The sequence below is a fragment of the Sciurus carolinensis genome, chromosome 17, assembly GCF_902686445.1.
Source record: "Sciurus carolinensis chromosome 17, mSciCar1.2, whole genome shotgun sequence".
Lineage (NCBI taxonomy): Eukaryota > Metazoa > Chordata > Mammalia > Rodentia > Sciuridae > Sciurus > Sciurus carolinensis.
Window position 1 is genome coordinate 5,696,579 of NC_062229.1, and position 21,059 is coordinate 5,717,637.

Here is a 21,059-nt window from a genome sequence, read left to right on the forward strand (position 1 = left end):
TAATGCACTGCATACTTGAAATTCTGAGAGGGGATCTTAACTGTGTGTCTCTCACACAAGGTAGTAGCTATGCGGGTGATGTATAAACTCTATCATAGTAATTAGTCATTTTGCAAGGAATACTGTATCAAACCATCAGGCTGCTGATTTTAAACACATATGATTTTATTTGCCTGTAACACCTGGATAAAGCTGGTGGAGGTGTGTGTGAGGGAGAAAGAAAGACTTTTTAAAAAAAACTGAATTTGAGGACATGAATCTGACCAGAGTTTCATGCTCTTTATCTGAAATAAAGGGGAAAACTCTCCCCGTGGTGGTTTGGGGAAGAGTGTCCCCCATCCAGGCCTTGGGCTAATTTTGGGGGCTATTTTTTTTTTTTTTTTATTTGAGAGGAAAGGAAATGGAATAAGGGCAAGTGACGGCCGCTGCAAATCCAAGCTAGGCAGACACTGCCACCCACGTGGTGCAGAGGCTGCCCCGTGCAGGCTGGGGAGGCTAAATTCTTATACGCAGCATTTATGCTGAATGGCTCACTTTCTTTCTTCTATGTCTCTACCCAATTAACTTCATTTTGTTTTTGAGACGGGGGTCTCACTATGTTGCCAGGCTGACCCTGAACTCCTGGGCTCAAGTGATTTTCTCCTGCCTCAGGCTCCCCAGTAGCTGGAACACAGGCCACTGTGCCTGGCCACCTGACCGACATTCAGTGGTCATTCTCTGAGCCCAGGCACCAAGATGGAGGTGATTCACCACTGTCTTATGGCAATGATTAACATCCCCTGTCCCCAGTTCGGTCCCTCCCAGCCGGCTAGAGATGTGGGCAGGGTCTGGCTGTGCAGGGTGGTCCTGGGGCTCACTGGGTGCTCACCACTGAGGGTGGAGACTGTGCGGTGGAGGGTGTAACCTGCAGAGGAAGAGAGGGGAAGAGGTGTTGAGTGGTGAAGAAGGAAAGGAGGCGCCTCTGTGGATTCTCCAACTCGGCCAACGCAGACGGCCGCACTCACCGTTCACGTAGAGACTGTCCTGGTCCAGGAGGTAGTTGCCCAGCTGGGTGACACCATGGGTCAGCTGGCTCAGCTCCCCGTACAGCTGCTCTGTGTCCAGCCCAGGACCCGCAGGGTCGAGGCGGTAGGTGCAGATGGCATCCACACCAGTGGCTGCTCCGTCCTTCTCAGGCCTGAGGAGAGAGGGATGTGGAGGCTTCTGGGGATGGGATCCAGAAGGAAGGAGAAGCAAGCAGGAGGCTAGCGGGCAGTCGGGGAAAGGGTGGTCACAAAGAAGGGGTGGACTCACCTGAGGGAGGTCAGCCTGCAACCTGAGAAGAGGGGGCCCAGGCTGCTCTTCTGGAACAAGGCTCTGAGCTGGGGAGGAAGAAGGAGGAGTTTAAGAGGTAGGAGTTGTGCAGGGCTGGGTGGGAGGGAGCCCACCGGAGCGGCTGGGACCAGGGTCTCACCAGGTACTGCAGGACCCTCTCCGTGGGGCTGAACATGGCTGGCGAGTACTGGAGGTTGGAGACGGTGAAGTTGAGTGTCAGGGTCTTCAGGTGGTGCCCCACGGCTGCGGGAAGGGAGGAGAGAGGCCCACAACTGAGAGCCGAGCTGAGGCCAACCCCGAGTCCTGCACCTGTCCCCGAGGTCTTCTTCCTGGCGCACCACTGCCGACCCCCATGGCCTTCCTCATCAGAGCCTGCGTGGGCCAGATGTCTCCTGTGCGTCTCCTAGCCTCCAAGTGCTGCCAGCTCTCCCGGCTGAGGCTCCTCATGTGCCATCCCAGCTCGGGGCTTGTCTTCTCTTATGCAGGCTAAAACTGGAGCCTGGACATTCTCGACACCCAACATGAGAAGAATTTATGGCTCCCTATGGCCTTCAGGGTCAAGTTCAAGCCTCTTCACTTGGCATTTAAGGCCCTTTTTAATGTGGTTCTTTTTTCTTTTTTTTTTGGTACTAGGGATTGATCTCAGGGGCACTTGACCACTGAGCCACATCTTCAGTCCTATTTCATATTTTATTTAGAGATGGGGTCTCACTGAACTTCTGAGTGCCTTGCCATTGCTGAGGCTGACTTTGACCTCCAGATCCTCCTGTCTCAGCCTCCTGAGCCTCTGTGATTAGAGGCATGCACTACTGTGCCTGGTTCAATGTGGTTCTTAGTGACCTTTCAGCCTGGTTTAGCTACCCATTCTGGGTTGAGCATGATGCTTGGTGCAAACCAAATTCTTCTCAAATCTCTCCACACACTATGCTTTTTCTGGCCTCTGAGCTTTTGCTCCGGGAGTCCCCTCTGCCAGGAACACTCTTCATGTCCTATCTGGATCGCTTCTACTCATCCTGGAAGACTCGGTTCTGGTGGAAATTTCTCCAGAACATCCTCCAGAGGCCCCCCCCCCCGGCAAAATTCCACTTTTCATTATAATGTTTATTTATGAGACTGGCAGAGCTTGAGGGTAGGTACCCGACTGAACTGCGAGTCTGCTCTCTGTGACTGGAACCATCCTCCTGACATCTTGGCTTCCTAACCTTCATGGGACGGTGGAGGTGTGGGATGGGATCTGATCTTGGGGAGGAAAAGGGACCCTCAGATACCTGTGGTGGCTTCTGGCTGCACAGATGTTTTTGGTGAAGGCAGGAACGTGGTAGCTAACTCAGGAGCTGTGGAAAGAGTTATCGTCAGGGAAGCAGAGAGCCCCCACCTAGTGAGAGAAGCCCCTTCAGGCTCCCCTGGGCTCCGGTGGGGTCCAAGCCAGAGCAGCCAATCACAGGTGAGTCGTAAACCGGAGTGAGGGGAGAGAGCATGTGCGTGGAGGGAGGCGAGCCCGTGAACTCAAGGGAGCGAGAGCAGGTGACAGGAGAGGCAGAGGCAAGAGGACCCACGAATGGATGGGCAGACGGAAGGGACTACCAGAAGGAAGAAGGGATAAGTGAGGATCAGAAGAGAAGGCAAGAAGAGACGCAAGGAAGAGCAGGTGGAGATGTGGACGTGGATGCGGAGGACGAGCAGGTGAATGGGAATCATGGTAGGCAGGCGGGTGGATGGGGGTCTGCTGGTAGGTGGGTAGCTAGGTGCCTGGGTGGCTCACTGGGTGGGTGGGTAGGTGGATGGGTGGATAGAGAGAGGAAGGAAGGACAACCAGGCAAATAGGCAGAAGGATGGGACAGACGGAAAGATGTCTGAAAAGGGGGATGATTGGAAAGAAGGAAGAATGGACGGCTTGCAGGACAGCTGAGTTGACCACTAGATGGCAGCATGAGCAATTTTGGCTAAAAAAGGACTTGGGTAGCTAGCAGAGTTTGTGGCTTGCCCTGAAGCCCCCGCTGGGGACCCCATTAGGTTTTGTTATCAAGAGGCATAAATGACATGGTCACCATGTGACCTCAACCCCTAACTTCAGGGAATGCTTGTTCACACCTCCTCCTCTCACTCAGAGTAATGTGGCAAATTCAGAAACCCAACACCATGGTTACGGGTCCAAGAGGAGGCCAGGGACTTAGCATTCTTCCTCCCACTGAGCCCTCGGCCCCACCAGGAGACCCGCCGAGGCTGAAGAGAGCGCTGGATGCCAAGACACATACTTGTAGGAGGCTCATCTGGACCACGCTCATTGTAACCTGGAAAAAAAGCCACAGGTGAGGAGAGGGGCACAGCCGCCGCAGCCCGTGCTGCTGCTGACGCTCATCTAAGCGCTTTGGGAGCATGCGCTCACCTTCAAAGCTCTGACCTAAATGCCATCGTGAAAAAGAACGTCCTGGTGTTTCCAACTAGAACCACCTCTTTCCTGCCCGAATCCCCAGGCTTCCTGCCTCCAACCAAAGGTTCCCCCAAGGTTCCTGTTCACACCTCTCTCTCCCCCAGAGGGGCACCCATCCTCCTTCCAGCCTATTCCTGCATCCAGGGGGTGTTTATTGAGCACTTACTATGTGTGGGCTCCATTTACATTTGAGCGCGGAATGCAGCAGACTCTGCCCCATTGGACTTCACACCGGGACAGGTCCCAGGGTAACTTATCTCTGTCCCTGGTGCCCGGAACAAGGCCTGACTTTTACTTGGTGCTTGGTAAATGCTGACTGGATAAGGAACTGAAGCACACAAGCTGTGAGGTTTTTGGGGCGGGGAGGATCTTACCCAGGCCCCTGCCAAGGCCATCTCAAAGGGGTCAGAGGTGAACCCAGAAAGTCAAGGTGCAGACTATGATGAGTGTGGCAGGTCCCCCTGCAACCTGCCACGTGCCTCCGTGTCACTCTGGGTTGAGATGGCAGCAGTACAGGATGTCTCCCTGCCCACCGCACACAGCAGCGTGGCCAGAGGCCATCCCCGGGTTGGGGATGGAGGGAAGGGAAGGAGCTGAGCTCTGGGATGAGCTTCTCCGTGCACAGGCTTCCTGTCTCAGAACCCCACGCAGGGCACGCCCTCGTAAATTCTGGGTTCTGTGCTGATGCTGGTGCCCGAGAGGCCTGGGGGCCCTCGTGGGCCAGAGCGCCTGACTTCCTCCCTGGCCCAGGGGACCCAGTCCAGAGGGGAGTCCATCCCGCATCAAGGAGAGAAGGAGGCAGGGCGGGGTACAGGTGTGTTCTCCCCCGGTCTCTCCAAGGATGACCCTTCTGGGAGCTGAACATCTAGAGCTGAGCAAGACGCCCAGGGCTCCTTCCCTGACCCAACACCCTGCCGGGCCTCAGTTTCTCCTGCAGAAGAGGGTTCGTGGAGGGCCGGCCTTGCAGGGGGCTGCGGGGCACTGGAGGCGGGGCACGGTCTCCCCTAGAGCCCTGGCACCGGCGCCTTGTGGGCCGCAGGGGTGGGCTGAGGGCTGCTCACCGTTGAGGTAGAGGCTGTCCTTGTCCAGGGAGTAGGGGCCCAGCCTGGTGATGCCCCGGGTCTGCTGGCTCAGCTCGTGGAACACCTGCTGGGTGGGCAGGCCTGGGCTTCCGGGTGGCCGCCGGTAGGTGCAGAGGAGGTCGACCCGTGTCTGGGAGCCATTCTTCACAGACCTGGGGAGGGAGAGGGGAACGTTCGGGGGGTGCAGGTCACCTGGCACCTGTCCACTTGCACCGGAGAGTGGTCACTGCACTTCAGCCTGCACTCCGGCCTTGCCTGGCCATTTGCCGCATCTCCACAGACCCATGCTTTCTTATCTCAGGAGCTCTGCACTTGGGCCACTTCTGTCCGGACACCTCTCTCCTCACCCCCTCCTTCTTCCTCCTTCAAGACCCTGCTGACCCCAGGCACGGGGTGCCTCTGGATCCCACGGTCCCTGTCCTTTCCCCCTCACAGCCCTGGTTACTCTCTACGTGATCATAGACCGTTTGTCCCTGTTTCTTCCAGAATGTGGCCTCCTGAGGGGAGGAACTGAACCCGTCTAGATCACTGTTGTCACATGAAGTCCCAGCACCCAGCAGATATGCCTACTTCAATGAATGGACAAGAAAAGTGAGGTATCTGCATACAAATGAAATATTATTCAGTCCCGAAAAGGGAGAAAATTCTGACCCATGGTATAACATGAATGAGAACGTTTATGGTCAGTGAAATCAGCCAGTCACCAGAAGTCTCATACTGAATGCTGCTGCTCACAGGAGGTCCCCTGGAGACAGAAGAAAGGGGCCAGGGGCTGGGGTGGGGGACCGGGAGTTAATGTTGGATGAAGACAGCGTTTGGGAAGTTTTCAGGGTGAGAAGGTGAAACAGTTCTGGAGATGGATGGTGGTGGCCTCTGCCCGAGGGTGTATAACACTGTGGGACTGTACACTAAAAACCAGTACTCAAGGCTTAGTCACCAGGTGGCACTATTGGGAGGGGCTGCGGACCTTGGGAGGGATCTTCTGGGAGGTCCTCAGGTGTGCCCTCCAAGGAGAGTGAGGGGTCCCACCAATCACCTTGTTTTAGTTCTTGGCCTGATGTAAATGGTTTACCCTGCCACCTGCAATGATCTGCCTCCTTCACCAGAGGCTCAAAGTTATGGGGCTACCCCTTAGATGAGAACTTCCAGAACCATGAGCCCAAAGAACTTTTTGTCTTTGTAAGTTAATTGCCTCAAGTATTTTGTTGTAGTAATGTGAAGCTGACTAATACAGATGACAAATTTCATGTGCTTTTATCACAGTTTTTAAAAAAGTCCCCCATAGACCCTGACAATGTATGAACATCACCCTCTCCCTTTTTCCCCTCTGGCTGTCTCGGCTGCAGCCACACTGGTCTCCTTGCTCTTCATTGAGCATGCCAAGCTCATTCTCACCCAGGACCTTTGCCCATGCTGTTCTCTTTGTCTGGAAGTTTCTGTGGCCGTTTGGGGCACGACTCAGAAGTCACGCTTACTCTGTAATTGATGCTCCACATCACCTGACCACATTCGAAATCACTTTCCTTAGGTATTTATTTTCCTAATTAATACCTGTTCCTCTTCTCTGGATGAAGACAGGGACAGCGTCTGTCTTGTCACTTTGGTGCTTCTACCTGGCTCAGAGGAACTATCACTTGAATATGAATGGGGAAGCACTTAATAAACACCAACAGAATGCACACTGACCCAGGGAGTCAGAGTGACTGCTTAGTTGGTGCAGCTTCTCCTTAGGGTGACAGAGAGGTTGTGGGAAGAGGTCATGGTGGTGGCTGCCTAGGACTGTAAATATGCTACAGGGAAAACCCACGTCCTCTGCTTCCCTTGTTCTTTAAAATCAGATTTGGAGGTCACACTGTTAGCCTCCCGCTGGCTCTGCTCTGGAGGATGCCTCCGTCGTGTGCGTCTAGAGGACAGCCATGGCCCAGGTTACTCTTCAGGGACCTTAGGGGCCCTTTCCTGGGAACACCCACCCTTCGGCTCAGGCCTGCAGGTGTCCCATGGGTGACCCTGGTGGGACGGGAAGGCGCAGCATCTCTGCCTTCAAAGCATGTCTGTCTCCTTTGTCCCCTTGACCTACGAGATTCTGCTCAGCACCGCTTGTAGACGTGTGTGTGTGTGTGTGTGTGTGTGTGTGTGTGTGTCTCCCAAGGAAATGAGATCGGCACCTCGACCTCGGTGGGAGAAGTGCGCTCCTGAGCTCACGCCCGCACCCCCAGGGCGGCCAGGGCAGGGAGACGAGCTGAGTGAGCTACAAGCACGGCAGCGGGAGGGAGGGCAGCCATGACTGCACGGGGACAGTGGCCTTCAAGAGAAGCCCTCCCGTCCCCGGAGACACCGCGAAGGCAGCCGGGGACACTGGGCCGAGTGAGAAGCAGCACGAGGTCACCCATCTGGGAGAAGGTCATCGGAGTCGCGCAGACCGTGGGATGAGGGGCAGACCGTGGTCCCCAGGGGCCAGGGGGACGCGGAGATGCCGGCCAGAGGTACCCAACAGCAACCAGGCAGAGAGTGACCCGAACGAGCTGAAGGCGGCCGTCGCTTCCCGGCGGAGATGGAAACATCGAGGGGTACGCGACGGGTACGAGTTTTGTCCGTCAGAAATGAAGCCGTCACACAGCAAAGGATTTACAAGTCCAAGAAGAGAAAAAACCACTCGCCCCGCTGAGGGGCCAGGCCTTTGCCGGTGGGAGGAGGAGGGAAGGGGCTGCCTCTCACCTCAGGGCGGTGACCTTGCAGCCTCTGTGTCGGGCCCCCAGGCTGCTCCTCTGGAACAAACCGCGGAGCTGGAGAGGAAGCGGGAGCTTGTTGGCCAGAGGCAGCGCTGTCCAGAGGCAGCCGGGGAGGTGCTGCCCTCCCGGGGCTCAGGGGTGGGGGCAGAAGACCACTCACCAGGTGCTGCATGAGGGTGTCCGTGATGTTGAACTTGGGGGAGCTGGGGTGGCCCATGTCAGCCGAGTAGCGCAGGTTGCGGAGGGTGAAGTTCAGGGTGAAGGGCTCCTCGCTGACCTCGCCAGCTACGGCAGGTGGGCGGGAGAGGGAAAGCTTGTGGGGAGGTAGTGGCTGACGGGGCGGCCTGGGGCCAGGTGGGGGCCGCGTGTGCCCTGGGGAGGGGCTGCCCAGGGCCGGGGTCCTGGGTCCTGGCGGAGAGCCCCACCCCTCCTTCAGTCTGCTGCTTCCTGCCTCATAAGTTGCTACTGGCCCAAATAAGCTCTTTGAGTTTTAAAATCATGCCTCAGTTTACCTTTTAACAGCAGGAAGGGCGAGTTTGTGGGAGATTAAGATGGAAATTGCAGGGGTCGGAATGTGGGGGAAAGTGTCCAGGGGAGCCCTGCTCCCCTGGGCTGGGACACTGCTCTGGCCCAGGACAGAGAGAAGGAGGGAGTCGGGGTCTCCCTCGCTGAGGAGAGGGGACTTGGGGAGGTGACTCGGCCGGAAGCCAACAGACCCTGAAAAGGGCCAGGAGTACTCACTGGTGGGGGTCGGGGCTGCGGCTCCAAAGGTGTAACCTGCACAGAGAAGAGAAGTGAAGCTGAGGGGTAGCTGGGGATATGGAAGATTAAGGATAAAAGAGGGTTTGGGGACTTTTTTGGGGTCAAAGCAGAGGAAAAGAGGCAGTGGAGGGATGTTCAGGGAGAAGGTAACAGGGCAGCAGGACTGCAGGTGGCTGGACCTGGTCTTTGACCCCACGATGGTTTTGATTCATCCCAAGGAAGATGGAACCCAGACCCAGAAGGAGAGAAAGATGGGTCAAGGTTCTCCCTAGAGAGACGGAAGCTCTGTCTGGAGCTTTGGGAAAAGCCAACTCCCAACGGGGAGAGGGAACATAGCGGGGAGACGGCCCCTCACCATTGACGTAGAGACTGTTCCTGTCCAGGGTGTAGGAGCCCAGCTGGGTGACACCATGGGTCTCCTGGCTCAGCTCCCAGTACAGACGCTCTCTGTCCAGCCTGGGGCCCGTGGGGTCAGCGTGGAAGGTGCAGATCATGTCCACTCCTGTGGAGGCTCCACCCTCCTCAAGTCTGGAGAAGGAAGGACACCGTGGCGCGGAATGCTGAGGAGGGTCTTGAGCAGCCTGGGTGTGGGAGGGGGAAGCTGGGGGAGACGTGAGGGACCAGCTGTGAAGGCCACAGGGCCTCTCTGAGAGCGTCTCATCTGAGGTGGTCTCCCGACACTGGGGACCCAACGCATCTTGAGTAGAATGTGCAGACAGGATGTGGGGTTGCCCTCCTGCTTCTGGGAGGAGAACCCTCCCCAGCAGCAGTGTCACCTGGATCTTGTGCACTAGACACAGTTCCTTGTCTCTAAGCCACCCAACGCTCAAGCCTGTGCTCCCCCTGGGCGGGAAGAAGGTGTGGCGGTCCCACCGTAGGCGCCGGAGGCTGCCGGTGTGAGTGGGGCCTGCGCCCTCTGGCGGGTGCACAAGGTCCTGACCAACTGAGCGCGCACTCCACCTGGGGCCTCACCTGAGGGAGGCCAGCCTGCAGCCAGTGTGGAGGGGGCCCACGCTGGTCTTGTTGAGCAAGGTCCTGAGCTGGTGGGGAAAGAGGAGGTGGTCAGGGAGGACGGCAGGTGGGAGGCGGGGCTGGGGCGGCAGGGGAGGCCCTCACTTGGCGCTGCAGAATCTTCTCAGTGAAGATGAACTTCAAGGAACCCGGATGCCCCATGTCTTCCGTGAAATGCAGGTTGGTGATGGTGAAGTTGAGGGTGACGGGTGCCACTGTGGAGCCACTGCCTGCAGTGGTGGAGGAAGAGGAGGGTGTCTAGACACAGCAGTGGCCAAGGCAGCCTCCGGTCCTAACCGCGGGGCAGGGCATTCGCTGTAGACTGCCCGCCCTGAAGCAGGGACCTGGGGCACTCCTAAGATGCCAGGAACCTTGGTTCATTCAGGGAGCATTTATTGAGTGCCTAATGTGTGCAAAGTTCCCAGATGGGTTCTGTGGATCCAAAGACGAATGAGTCACAGTCTCTCAGTGTTGTGGCCTGGGACGTGACCAGAGCATTATGCTCTGGGGGAGCTGGCGGGGTGTGGGGGCAGAGGCCATGGACATCCAGGAAGGCCACCAAGCAATGACTAAAGATAGCTTTCCAGAGAAAGCACCATTTCAGGTGTGACCAAAAGCATGGATAAGCCGTTAGCAAGCAGAACGGGTGGAGCGAGGACTCCGGGAAGGAGCCGCAGCCGGGAAAGGCTGGGCAGAGGAGAGAGCAGGGCACACACAAGGAACCTGAAGTCCTCTCACGACGGCTGCAAGGAAGCACGGATGTGAGAACGGAGGGACCCGCTGAGCCCCAGAGGGGAAGGAATGGCTCTGCAGAGCGTGGACTTGCATGTGACTTGTAGACCAGGGACAGTCATCCAAAGATCGACAGGAATTGAATGGACAAAGCACTTCAGGAGGGACGGGGCAGCTGGGGTGTGGAGCGTGACCGGAAGGAGAGTGGAGGCTACTGTGGTCATCAGAGGGAATTGATGTTGGTGTCCTGAATAAAGTCTGAGCGATGCAGAGAAAGGAGGGGCTGGAGAGACCCCAGAAGGAGGAGAGGTTAGATTTGTGACTGGGCGGATGCCGGAGGTGAGCAGCGGGAAGGGTCAAGCCTGGCTTTCTGCCTCTGCCTTTGGGGACGGAGGAGGAGGTTTGGGGGAACCTTCTCGTTAGGGTGCCAGACACCAAGGGGCCCATGTGATGTCCAGGAGACGAGAGGGCTAGAAGTCAGTAACCTCTGTGTGGTATGGGCCCACCCTGAATGTGGATCCTGAGCACCTAGACGGTCCATGAGCTCCTCATGGAGGGCCAGTGAGCCGTGAGAGACACCATTAGGTGCCAACTGTTCCGGAGCAAATAGCCTGCATCCTGGAGATGCCCCCTTCCTACCTGTGGGCTTGGCTGTGGCAGGTGGAGCCAGAGAGTGTGCTGAGAAGGACGTGGTGGTCATTGCTGTGGAGGAAAGAAGGCCAGGGATGAGATCCAAAATAGGCTACCTCTTTAAGAGCACTGCAGCCACAGAGGCGATTGCAGTGGAAGAGTTTGTGCCTTCCTTGTGTCCCGTTCGGCCTGGAGTCGGGCATCCTCCTTGGGGAATGTGTGTAGGGGCAGGCGACTCTGCCACCCCCGATGCAGTCCCCATTCCCAGGCATCTCCTCTGGACTCCTCCCCCTCCAAGAGTGGGTCCCCAGGGGAGGGGCTGGCTGGTCAAGCTCCTATTTTTGGTGGGAGGGTGGAACCCAGGGATCTGGACTACACATGATTGGGGATGGTGCTGGAGGAGGGACGGGAGCAACCTGTGAACACAGAGCAACGATGAGGAAAGGGCAAAGGAGAGAATTCTCGTTAACCCAGAGCTAACGTGGCCTTTGGAGAGCCGACCATTGAGACCGCAGCTGTGACTCATTAAAATGAAGCCAGAGCCCTCACCTGGGAAGGGTCAAAGTCCACTCCTAACCCCAGAGAGACAGAGGCTGAGCTTAACGTCCCAGATGGAAGCTGACTAGGCTTAGGATCTGCTGCAGCAGGGAAGGAGAACCCGGGTTCCAGTGTGGCCCTTTACCACTGAGTGGAAGCTCCAAATTCAGAAGCTGGGGGGCCATATCCTAAGTGCTTGGGTGGGGCACTCCAACATCCTGGAGATGCTAGGGAGGAGGCGCCTAGGTCTGGGAACTCGGGGGTATGGGTCCCGGTACATACAGGGTTGGAAGGGGCTGGGGTTGGGAGTGGAGGCAAGGAGTCCTGGCCTCTAAAGGCTTGGACTGGACAGAAATGGCTTGCAGGACTGAGAATTCTGAAACCCAGAATACTCACTGCTGGAGGTAGTGGCTGAGGTCTGGTGGGTATAACCTGTACAGATAGAAAGAGAAAGAGTCAGAAGGGGAGGGCATCAGGGAGAAGAGAGGAAGCACGCAGAACCCACTGATTTGCACTGAAAGACAGCAGCCCCTCACCATTAACATAGAGACTGTCCCCGTCCAGGGTGTAGGGCCCCAGCTGGGCGATGCCCCCAGTGAGCTGGCTCAGTTCCCCATACAACTGCTTTCTGTCCAGTCCAGGACTTTTAGGGCTGGGGCGGTAGGTGCAGGCAGCGTCTACTCTGGTGGCAGCTCCCTCCTTCTCAGGCCTGGGAAGAGCAAGTAAGGTGGCAATAAGTCGACAGCCCAGGAAGGGGTTCTAAGGTTGTGGGAGCAGGTCAGGAAGCAGGCAGAGGCAAGGACAAGTTCAGTTCAGAAGAGAGAAGCCAGACTCAGATCTTCCGAGTGACGCTGTGAGCAGATCGTGGACTCAGGAGTCTTTGTTAAATGGCAAGACTCCAGCCTGCATTCCACAGCATGAGGGCAGGAGCCCAGAGGCTTGAGACAGGTGAAGAGCTGCAGCTGTGGATTAAAGCAGGCAGAGGATGCAGGTTAACTTTCACCCTGGTCAGAAATTAACTCCCAGAGAAAATGCCCTCACTGGGAAAGGGAGCAGAGAGTGGGATTCCAGAAGGATGATGATCAGGGTGGGCATCCAATATGAATTGGATGAATTCTACCAAATCTGGGGAGAGCTGAGGGACGACATTGTAGTTTTAGGAGACTCTTGGTACTGCAGCCAGCACCTCCTGAATTCCATCTCTACTGGAGACAGGCAGAGGGAGTGAGGGAAGGAAGCCAACCAGATTCCTGAGCCTGGGAGCCCTTGGGGAAGTCATGGACTTGGTACAGGAAGGTCTCACCTGAGCAAACTCAGCTGGCAGCCAGAGTAGAGCAGACCGACACTGGTGTTCTTGAACAAGGGTCTGAGCTGTGGAGGAGAGTTTGTGAACTGAGAGGCAGGGGTAATGATGTCTTTGGTAGGTGTGGAGACAACATGGATGATACTTGCTTCAAAGGGCAGGACAGTAAGACAGGGCTGGCACCGGGGGGCAGGACAAGAATGGGGCAGGCTCTGTGCTCACCAGCTGCTGCAGGGTCTTCTCTGTGGTGTTGAATGTCAAGGACCCTGGGGGCCGCATGTCCTCCTCGTAGCGCAGGTTGGTGATGGTGAAGTTGAGGGTGAAGGACTCCAGGGGAGGTCCTGAGGATGCAGCAGGAGAGGGAGAGGAGAGGCCCCTGAGTCAGGTCTGGGACGGACAGAGGGCCAGGCAGGGTCTGTGGCCATGGTCCTTATACCAGGGACCACACCCCTTGAGGATTTAGCAATGGATGAGGGTCCTTGGTGTCTAGTGCCTCATTCAACCCTTGATTAGCACATGCTGTAGGCCATGAGGGAACAATCCGGAAGCTACAAAGCTCTGGTGAAACAATTTATCATGGACTCATGTTTTTCCATCAAATTCTGCACCTACCTTTGTCTTTCCTCCACCCAAACAACATTGAATGACCTTGGTGTGTGTCCAGGCAACAACACAAGGTGAGCACAGCTGGGACTTGTCACACTGGCTTTCCAGTCTGTGACCTGGCTCCTGCCCTCCCTGACAGCTGGAGACCTGGGCGGGGGTCTGCTGCTGGCCTCCCTGGAGTTCGAGGGATTTGCTGGCAGGTCACTGTGGACTCACCACTGAGAGTAGCTGCTGTAGTCTGCTGGGTGTAACCTGCAGCAGGACAGGGAGAGGGAGAGAGAATGTGAATTGTGGGTTGATAAAGGAACTAAGCGGCACAGACATGGCGGATGTGGGCTCTACCAGAGGGCAAGAGGAGGGCCGCGGCTCACCATTGATGTAGAGGCTGTTCTGGTCCAGGGTGTAGGGGCCCAGCTGGGTGATGCCATGGGTCAGCTGGCTCAGCTCCCGGTACAGCTGCTCTCTGTCCAGCTCAGGACCCATGGGGTCAGGATGGTAGGTGCAGACTGCGTCCATGCTGGTGGCCAACCCATCTTTCTCAGACCTGGGGAGCACAGGGCAGGGGAAGAAGAATGAGTGCATTTTCAGGGAAGGGCCTAGGAATACTGCTAAGCAGGAGGGAAAGAACAGAGGAAATGAGGCCAGCAGGAGGCTGAAAAGTCAGGTCATCTTTGTGCACTGACATCTGGACAGCCTACCACCAGGAGAAGAGTTGGCTGGTGGGAAAATGTTCCTGAAGTTTGAGGCTAAAAATGGAACCTCCTGTCTTGGGGACAGGAGGGTTTGGAGCTGGGACAGGTGAAGAACTGGAGCTGGGGATCAAAAAAATGTAGAAAGCATGTTTGTCTCTAGATAAATCCTGGTGACAGAATCCTGGTGGCATCATCTAAAGGCAATGCCCTTCCTGTGAAAGACAGAGAGGGAGGGAAGGAGGGGCCAGCGCTGCTGATGGACTCTGGAAATTCAGACAGGCTGCAGGAAAGGGGAAGGATTAAGGGAGACCTTGGTGCTGCAGCCAATGCCTCCTGAAAGCCGCCTGTGCTGAGGACAGGAAGGGTGGAGGGCAGGAAGGAAGCAACCAAGCTGCTTGGGGCTGGGAGCGCCGGCTACTCTAAGGTCTCACCTGAGCAATGTCAGTCTGCAACCAGAGTACAGGGTGCCCACGCTGATGTCCTTGAACAAGGGTCTGAGCTGTGGAGGGGAGAGAGGAGGATAGGTGAGCTGAGGTGGGGCAATGGCGATCTTGGTGGGTGTGGTGACCATGGGTGATACAGAGGGTGGAACACAGGCAGGCTGGCACCAGGGACAAGAGTGGGGCAGGCTCTGTGCTCACCAGCTGCTGCAGGACCTTCTCTGTGCTGTTGAATGTCAAGGACCCTGGGGGCTGCATGTCCTCCTCGTAGCGCAGGTTGGTGATGGTGAAGTTGAGGGTGAAGGACTCCAGGGGAGGTCCTGAGGATGCAGCAGGGGAGGGAGAAGAGAGGCCCCTGAGTCAGGTCTGGGATGGACAGAGGGCCAGGCAGGGTCTGTGGCCACAGCCTGAGACCAGCAAGGATCTCTCTGGAGACTATAGCAATAGAGGATGGTCCTTGGGGCCCAGGGCCTGAGCCACCAGTGTGGACCAGACAGTCATTGAATCCTGAAGGTAGGGAGGGGATGATGTGGACGCTCCAAAGCCTTAAGGAGACAGTTGAACATCTAATATTTTATTTCTAGTAATTCTATTGAATTGTTCATTTATTTCTTTCATCTATCCACCCAATTATCATTCAGTGGCATTTCTCTATTTCCAAGGAAATATGGCCAGAAGTGTCCAGTGACACGGTGGTGATAATATGATTGCCAGGACTTCCCAGCCTGTGACCCCAACTTCCTCTTTCCTGGATGGCTGCGATGTGGTCAGGGCCTGGTGCTTCCTTCCCTGGCTGTGGCTGGGGGGCTTCTGAGGGCCACTGCCTACTCACCACTGGGGGTGGTTATTGTAGTCCGGTGGGTGTAACCTGCAGAGGGCCAGAGGGAACCGAGTGAGGAGGCTCGGAAGGGGAGGCTGCGGGCTCCACCTGCAGCAGAGCGGATGCCCCTGCTCACCATTGACGTAGAGACTGTTCTGGTCCAGGGTGTAGTTGCCCAGCTGAGTGACCCCTTGGGTGAGCAGGCTCAGCTCCCAGTACAGCTGCTCTCTGTCCAGCTTGGGTTCCAAGGGGTCAGGACGGTAGCTACAGACTGTGTGCACTCCGGTGGCTGAGCCGCCCTTCTCGGACCTGGGGGAGCAGGACAGAGGAAGAAGAACAAGGGCATTTTCAGGAAAGGGCCCAGGAATACTGCTACCCAGGAGGGACAGTGACAAAAGAAGGCCAGCAGGGGGCTGAGAAGTCAGAACAGATTCTCTGATGGCACTGGGAGGAGGATTGGCAGGTGGGAAAATTGACGCTGAATTTTGAAGCTCAAATATGCAATCTCATGGGGGACAGGAGGGTTCAGAGCTGGAGCTGGGGATCAAAAAAATGTAGAAAGCATGTTTGTCTCTAGATAAATCCTGGTGACAGAATCCATCTGTCTGTGAAAGACAGAGAGGGAGGGAAGGAGGGGCCAGCGCTGCTGATGGACTCTGGAAATTCAGAAAGGCTGCAGGAAAGGGGAAGGATTAAGGGAAACCTTGGTGCTGCAGCCAATGCCTCCTGAAAGCCACCTGTGCTGAGGACAGGAAGGGTGGAGGGCAGGAAGGAAGCAACCAAGCTGCTTGGGGCTGGGAGTGCCGGCTACTCTAAGGTCTCACCTGAGCAATGTCAGTCTGCAGCCAGAGTACAGGGTGCCCACGCTGGTGTCCTTGAACAAGGGTCTGAGCTGTGGAGGGGAGAGAGGAGGGTAGGTGAGCTGAGGTGGGGCAATGGCGACCGTGGTGGGTGTGGTGACCATGGGTGATACACTTGTATCAGAGGGTGGAACACAGGCAGGCTGGCACCAGGGACAAGAGTGGGGCAGGCTCTGTGCTCACCAGCTGCTGCAGGGTCTTCTCTGTGCTGTTGAATATCCAGGACCCTGGGGGCTGCATGTCCTCCTCGTAGCGCAGGTTGGTGATGGTGAAGTTGAGGGTGAAGGACTCCAGGGGAGGTCCTGAGAATGTAGCAGGGGAGGGAGAAGAGGCCCCCTAGTCAGGTCTGGGACGGACAGAGGGCCAGGCAGGGTCTGTGGCCATGGTCCTTACACTAGGGACCACACCCCTTGAGGATTTAGCAATGGATGAGGGTCCTTGGTGTCTAGTGCCTCATTCAACCCTTGATTAGCACATGCTGTAGGCCATGAGGGAACAATCCGGAAGCTACAAAGCTCTGGTGAAACAATTTATCATGGGCTCATGTTTTTCCATCAAATTCTGCACCTACCTTTGTCTTTCCTCCACCCAAACAACATTGAATGACCTTGGTGTGTGTCCAGGCAACGACACAAGGTCAGCACAGCTGGGACCTGTCACACTGGCTTTCCAGTCTGTGACCTGGCTCCTGCCCTCCCTGACAGCTGGAGACCTGCTGCTGGCCTCCCTGGAGTTCGAGGGATTTGCTGGCAGGTCACTGTGGACTCACCACTGGGAGTAGCTACTGTAGTCTGCTGGGTGTAACCTGCAGCAGGACAGGGAGAGGGAGAGAGAATGTGAATTGTGGGTTGATAAGGAACTAAGCGGCACAGACATGGCGGATGTGGGCTCTACCAGAGGGCAAGAGGAGGGCCGCGGCTCACCATTGATGTAGAGGCTGTTCTGGTCCAGGGTGTAGGGGCCCAGCTGGGTGATGCCATGGGTCAACTGGCTCAGCTCCCAGTACAGCTGCTTTATGTCCAGCTTGGGGCCCGTGGGGTCAGGATGGTAGGTGCAGACTGCGTCCACCCTAGTGGCCAACCCATCTTTCCTGGGTCTGGATAGGAAGGAGGAGAGGAAGGAATGTAAATGGCTCTTCATGGAGGGATTCTTTGGTTCTTGGGGAACAGACATGGGAAGCCTGAGAGGGAGGTGAAATAGGAGAGCCAGATTCTCTGAGGGCACCGACTTCTGGCCACTCTGACTGTGAGAGGAGTTGGCGGGGAGGAAGGTTACATGAGGCAGCAGAAGCCTGCATCCTTCTGGCAGGGCCCACTGGGCTCAGACCAGAGACCGGTGAGGTCTGGAACTGCGGCTGAATCCAGCCAGCAGTCTGAAGAGAAATTTCAGGCAGAACTGAAAGCCTGGAGTGAACACCCACCCCAGGGAATGAATGGCATAAGGGAAAGTCTGACTGGCTGGGGTCCAATCCAGCGACAGGAATCTGCAGAATTTCAGGACTTAAGAGGGGAACGCGGAAGGATCAGGAGACGTCTTGATGCTGGAGCCACGCCTTCCTCAGAGCCGGCAGCATTACCCAGAGGATGCGGTAACACCCGAGGACGTTCAAAGGGGCGTGCAGGAGGAAGATGACCCAACTCCCCAGTTTGGGACCACTTGGGGCAGGTGTTGGCTGCTGCCCTAAGGTCTCACCTGAGCAAGGTCACTTTGAAGTCAGAGTACAGCGGACCCACGATGGTGTGTTTGAACAAGAGCCCTAACTATGGAAGAGAGAGTAAGAGATTAGGACGCGGCTGGCTCAGGGCTCATCTTGGCAGGGGTGGTCCTCGGCGAATGAGGCTCAGGGTGGGGGGAGAGGGGAGCGCCCAGTGGGTGGGGCAGGAGTGATTGGGCGGGGTTTGAGGGGCGGGCAGGGCAGGATTGAGGGGCGTGGCTGGATGCTCTCACCTGGAGCTGTAGGGCCCTCTCTGTGGTGGTGAATGTCAAGGACCCCGGGGGCTGCATGTCCTCCTTGTACTGCAGGTTGGTGATGGTGAAGTTGATGGTGAAGGACTCCAGGGCCAGTCCTGTCACTTGGGCAGGGCGGAGGGGAGGGGTGAGCCCACCCTGAGTCAGGCCTGGGATGGACAGAGCAGGCAGGCAGGTCGGTGGCCACAGGCCTGGCACCAGTGACCATCACACTGGAGACTACAGCAGTGGATGAGGTCCTGAGGGCCTAATGCTGAATCGCCAGTGTGGCCTGTGCTCGGTAGTCACATACTGAGGGCAAGGAGGGAACAACGTGGAAGTCACACCAGTGTACACCGTGACATTCCTATTTCTGGTCATTCTAGTGAAATGTTCCATTTTTTCTTTCATCTATCCATCCAATTATCATTCAGGGGCATTTCACTACTTCCAAGGAAATATGGCCAGAAGTGTCCAGTGACACGGTGGTGATAATATGATTGCCAGGACTTCCCAGCCTGTGACCCCAACTTCCTCTTTCCTGGATGGCTGCGATGTGGTCAGGGCCTGGTGCTTCCTTCCCTGGCTGTGGCTGGGGGGCTTCTGAGGGCCACTGCCTACTCACCACTGGGGGTGGTTATTGTAGTCCGGTGGGTGTAACCTGCAGAGGGCCAGAGGGAACCGAGTGAGGAGGCTCAGAAGGGGAGGCTGCGGGCTCCACCTGCAGCAGAGCGGATGCCCCTGCTCACCATTGACGTAGAGACTGTTCTGGTCCAGGGTGTAGTTGCCCAGCTGAGTGACCCCGTGGGTGAGCAGGCTCAGCTCCCAGTACAGCTGCTCTCTGTCCAGCTCGGGGCCTCCTGGTTTCTGGTGGTGGGTGCAGAGCACATCTACTCTTGTGGCAGCTCCGTCATTCTTTGGCCTGGGAAGGGCCGGTGGATAAACATGAATGGATTGGCAAGGAAGGACGCTCGGAGACGGGGGGGTGTGACAGGAAGCGGCACGAGGAAACGAGAAGTCTGATACAGAGGTAAGAAGCCAGATTTGGATGATCTGGTGGCTCCTTGGTTTTTCTCAGTCTGTGGAAGGAGGGACCCAGGAACGGAGACAACGGGACCATCTGCTGCGTTTCTCTGGCAGAAGCTGGAGAGTGCTGTAGGCCACGTCAGAGCTCTGCGTGTAGCTCTGATGCCCAGGATGCTGGCTTGCCCCCATCGCGGGAACGCCCTTCCATGTCACCTCCTGAATCCAGGCCTCCGTCTCTAGTGCCCTGTACTTTATTCTCACCACAGCAGCTAATTCTCACTTCAAATGTAGATCTTTTCTGAAATCCTTCTATGAATCTCTCCCCTTTGTGAGTGAATTCCCAAGGTCCCCCTGCGAATCTAAGCACATCCACAGCTGCCCTGATCCCAGCTGGGCCCCACCCGCAGACCAGGGTTTCTACGCTTCCTCCACCTGCTTTTCCCGGCAGCAGACACAGGACCTCACCTTCCCCTCTCTAGGTGGGAGCTTCCATCTCATTTCCTCCTTGACGCACTACTCTTCCCTGTCTCTCCATACTTCAACAGTCTCTCAGGGCCTGTTTGCCATCTATCAGGTGGGCATAATATAATAATACTGGGTACTAATGTGCAACGTGAGGATTAAAGCTGTTGGTATAAATAATGGCTTTGAATAGTTCCCGGTGCATCCTAGGCAATCAATGTGTCACTGCCATGATTATAAATGTAATTATCATAAATTATTTCCCATGACCATTACTGTTCATGAGCTGTTTATGAGTCTTCCTGAGGGCAGAAGATTATGCTTTGGCTTCTACTGAGTTTTCAGAACTGAGCGGAGAGACCTTAGTCCAACAAACAATGGTGGGTGGAAAGAACACACGTGGAACTCCAGACCAGGGGAGCAGAGCGGCCCCTTCTGCTGTGACTGCATCAGCATCCTCAGCCTAGACCCTGAGAAAGCTACTGTCATTCTATCCCTCTCTACTGCAGCAATACAGGGAGGTTCTCTTCTCTCAAACTTCATTTTCAGGGACATTGAGGGTTTTCTGGGGAGAGTTGTTCACGGAGGCTAACCCCTCCTGGAGATCCTGCAGTGGAGCTGACACGCATGCTCAGAAGCCCTCAGCACTGGTGCCGGTTAAGTCCCACACCTCTGCACTGGAAGCAGGCAGAGACCTGAAGCTGGGCTCACAGGGAAGGGAGGCGAAGGGCTGTGGCCCTTCCCCAGGAAGATGCAGGACAGTACCGTGGGGCAAGGCATGTGCTTCTGCTAGACCTGAATCCTGGTTCACTACCTGACCGTCTTTAGCTCTGGGTTAAGTTTCTTAAGGTCTCTGTGCCTTGTTTTTCATTTGTAAAGTTGGGATAATTATCATGATGTTGAAAGACTTTAGGGAAATGATGTCAGGGAAGCATTTAACCTGGTGCTTCTAAACAAGGGGCAACTTGTCCCTGTGGGGGACATTTGGAAGGTCTGGAGTCATTTTTGGTTGGGACAACTGTGGGGGAGGGGAGTGGATGGGGTCCAATAATCATCTAGCTAGTAATTCAGAGGCCAAGATACTGCTCGGCACCCTACAACGCAGAGGTCAGCCACTTACCTTCATAGGAATGATGTGGTTCAGAATCTCAAATAGTGCCAATGTGGCAAAATCCCCAACCCTTCACCCCAGTGTCTGGCACATACTAATTGCTCATTGTGCGTTAACCTTCAGGGAAAGACAGATGTTGTGGACTGTATTTATATGCCACAGGTGTGCCCTTTGTAAAGAAGTTTGGTTCGTTTTTCCAAGTTGCCTTGTTTCCTCATTTTGTTCCCTGGAAATAACCTAGGATATTTGAGGCTGGGGAGGATGGGAAGGTCTGGACAATGACCCTTGGATGGGACAGGAACTCAAGGAGATGTGAGTCTCCCAGGAAAGGGATGAGGCCAAAGACAGGACCAACTCCTACAGAATTATGCATAAGCCTCCACCATGTCTCCCTGGCCGTCTTCTCTGGGAGATTTTACCTGAGCGAGATCAGTCTGCAGCCAGAGTACTGTGTGCCAACACTGGTGCTCTGGAACACGGTCCTGAGCTGTAAATGGAGGAAGAGAACGGAAGACCTGAGTGGGCGGGGCTATGGAGAGTAGGTGGGGCTATGATGAATGGGCG

General features: G+C 55.9%; 1 protein-coding gene across 1 annotated transcript in view; it reads right to left on the bottom strand.

Moving 5' to 3' along the window:
* Muc16 (mucin 16, cell surface associated) overlaps positions 1-21,059 on the bottom strand; it is a 72,222-nt gene that overhangs the window by 10,060 nt on the left and 41,103 nt on the right. Inside the window, 33 exon segments of the mRNA XM_047531840.1 lie at positions 858-904; positions 1,005-1,177; positions 1,294-1,361; positions 1,454-1,557; positions 2,583-2,648; positions 3,570-3,605; positions 4,807-4,979; positions 7,543-7,610; positions 7,717-7,841; positions 8,298-8,333; positions 8,674-8,846; positions 9,291-9,358; positions 9,435-9,559; positions 10,701-10,763; positions 11,625-11,660; positions 11,765-11,937; positions 12,532-12,599; positions 12,754-12,907; positions 13,275-13,389; positions 13,509-13,681; positions 14,261-14,328; positions 14,471-14,589; positions 15,102-15,137; positions 15,226-15,398; positions 15,914-15,981; positions 16,133-16,323; positions 16,719-16,754; positions 16,873-17,045; positions 17,642-17,709; positions 17,897-18,015; positions 18,522-18,557; positions 18,646-18,818; positions 20,915-20,982. Coding sequence (XP_047387796.1) covers positions 858-904; positions 1,005-1,177; positions 1,294-1,361; positions 1,454-1,557; positions 2,583-2,648; positions 3,570-3,605; positions 4,807-4,979; positions 7,543-7,610; positions 7,717-7,841; positions 8,298-8,333; positions 8,674-8,846; positions 9,291-9,358; positions 9,435-9,559; positions 10,701-10,763; positions 11,625-11,660; positions 11,765-11,937; positions 12,532-12,599; positions 12,754-12,907; positions 13,275-13,389; positions 13,509-13,681; positions 14,261-14,328; positions 14,471-14,589; positions 15,102-15,137; positions 15,226-15,398; positions 15,914-15,981; positions 16,133-16,323; positions 16,719-16,754; positions 16,873-17,045; positions 17,642-17,709; positions 17,897-18,015; positions 18,522-18,557; positions 18,646-18,818; positions 20,915-20,982 — 3,372 coding nt within the window.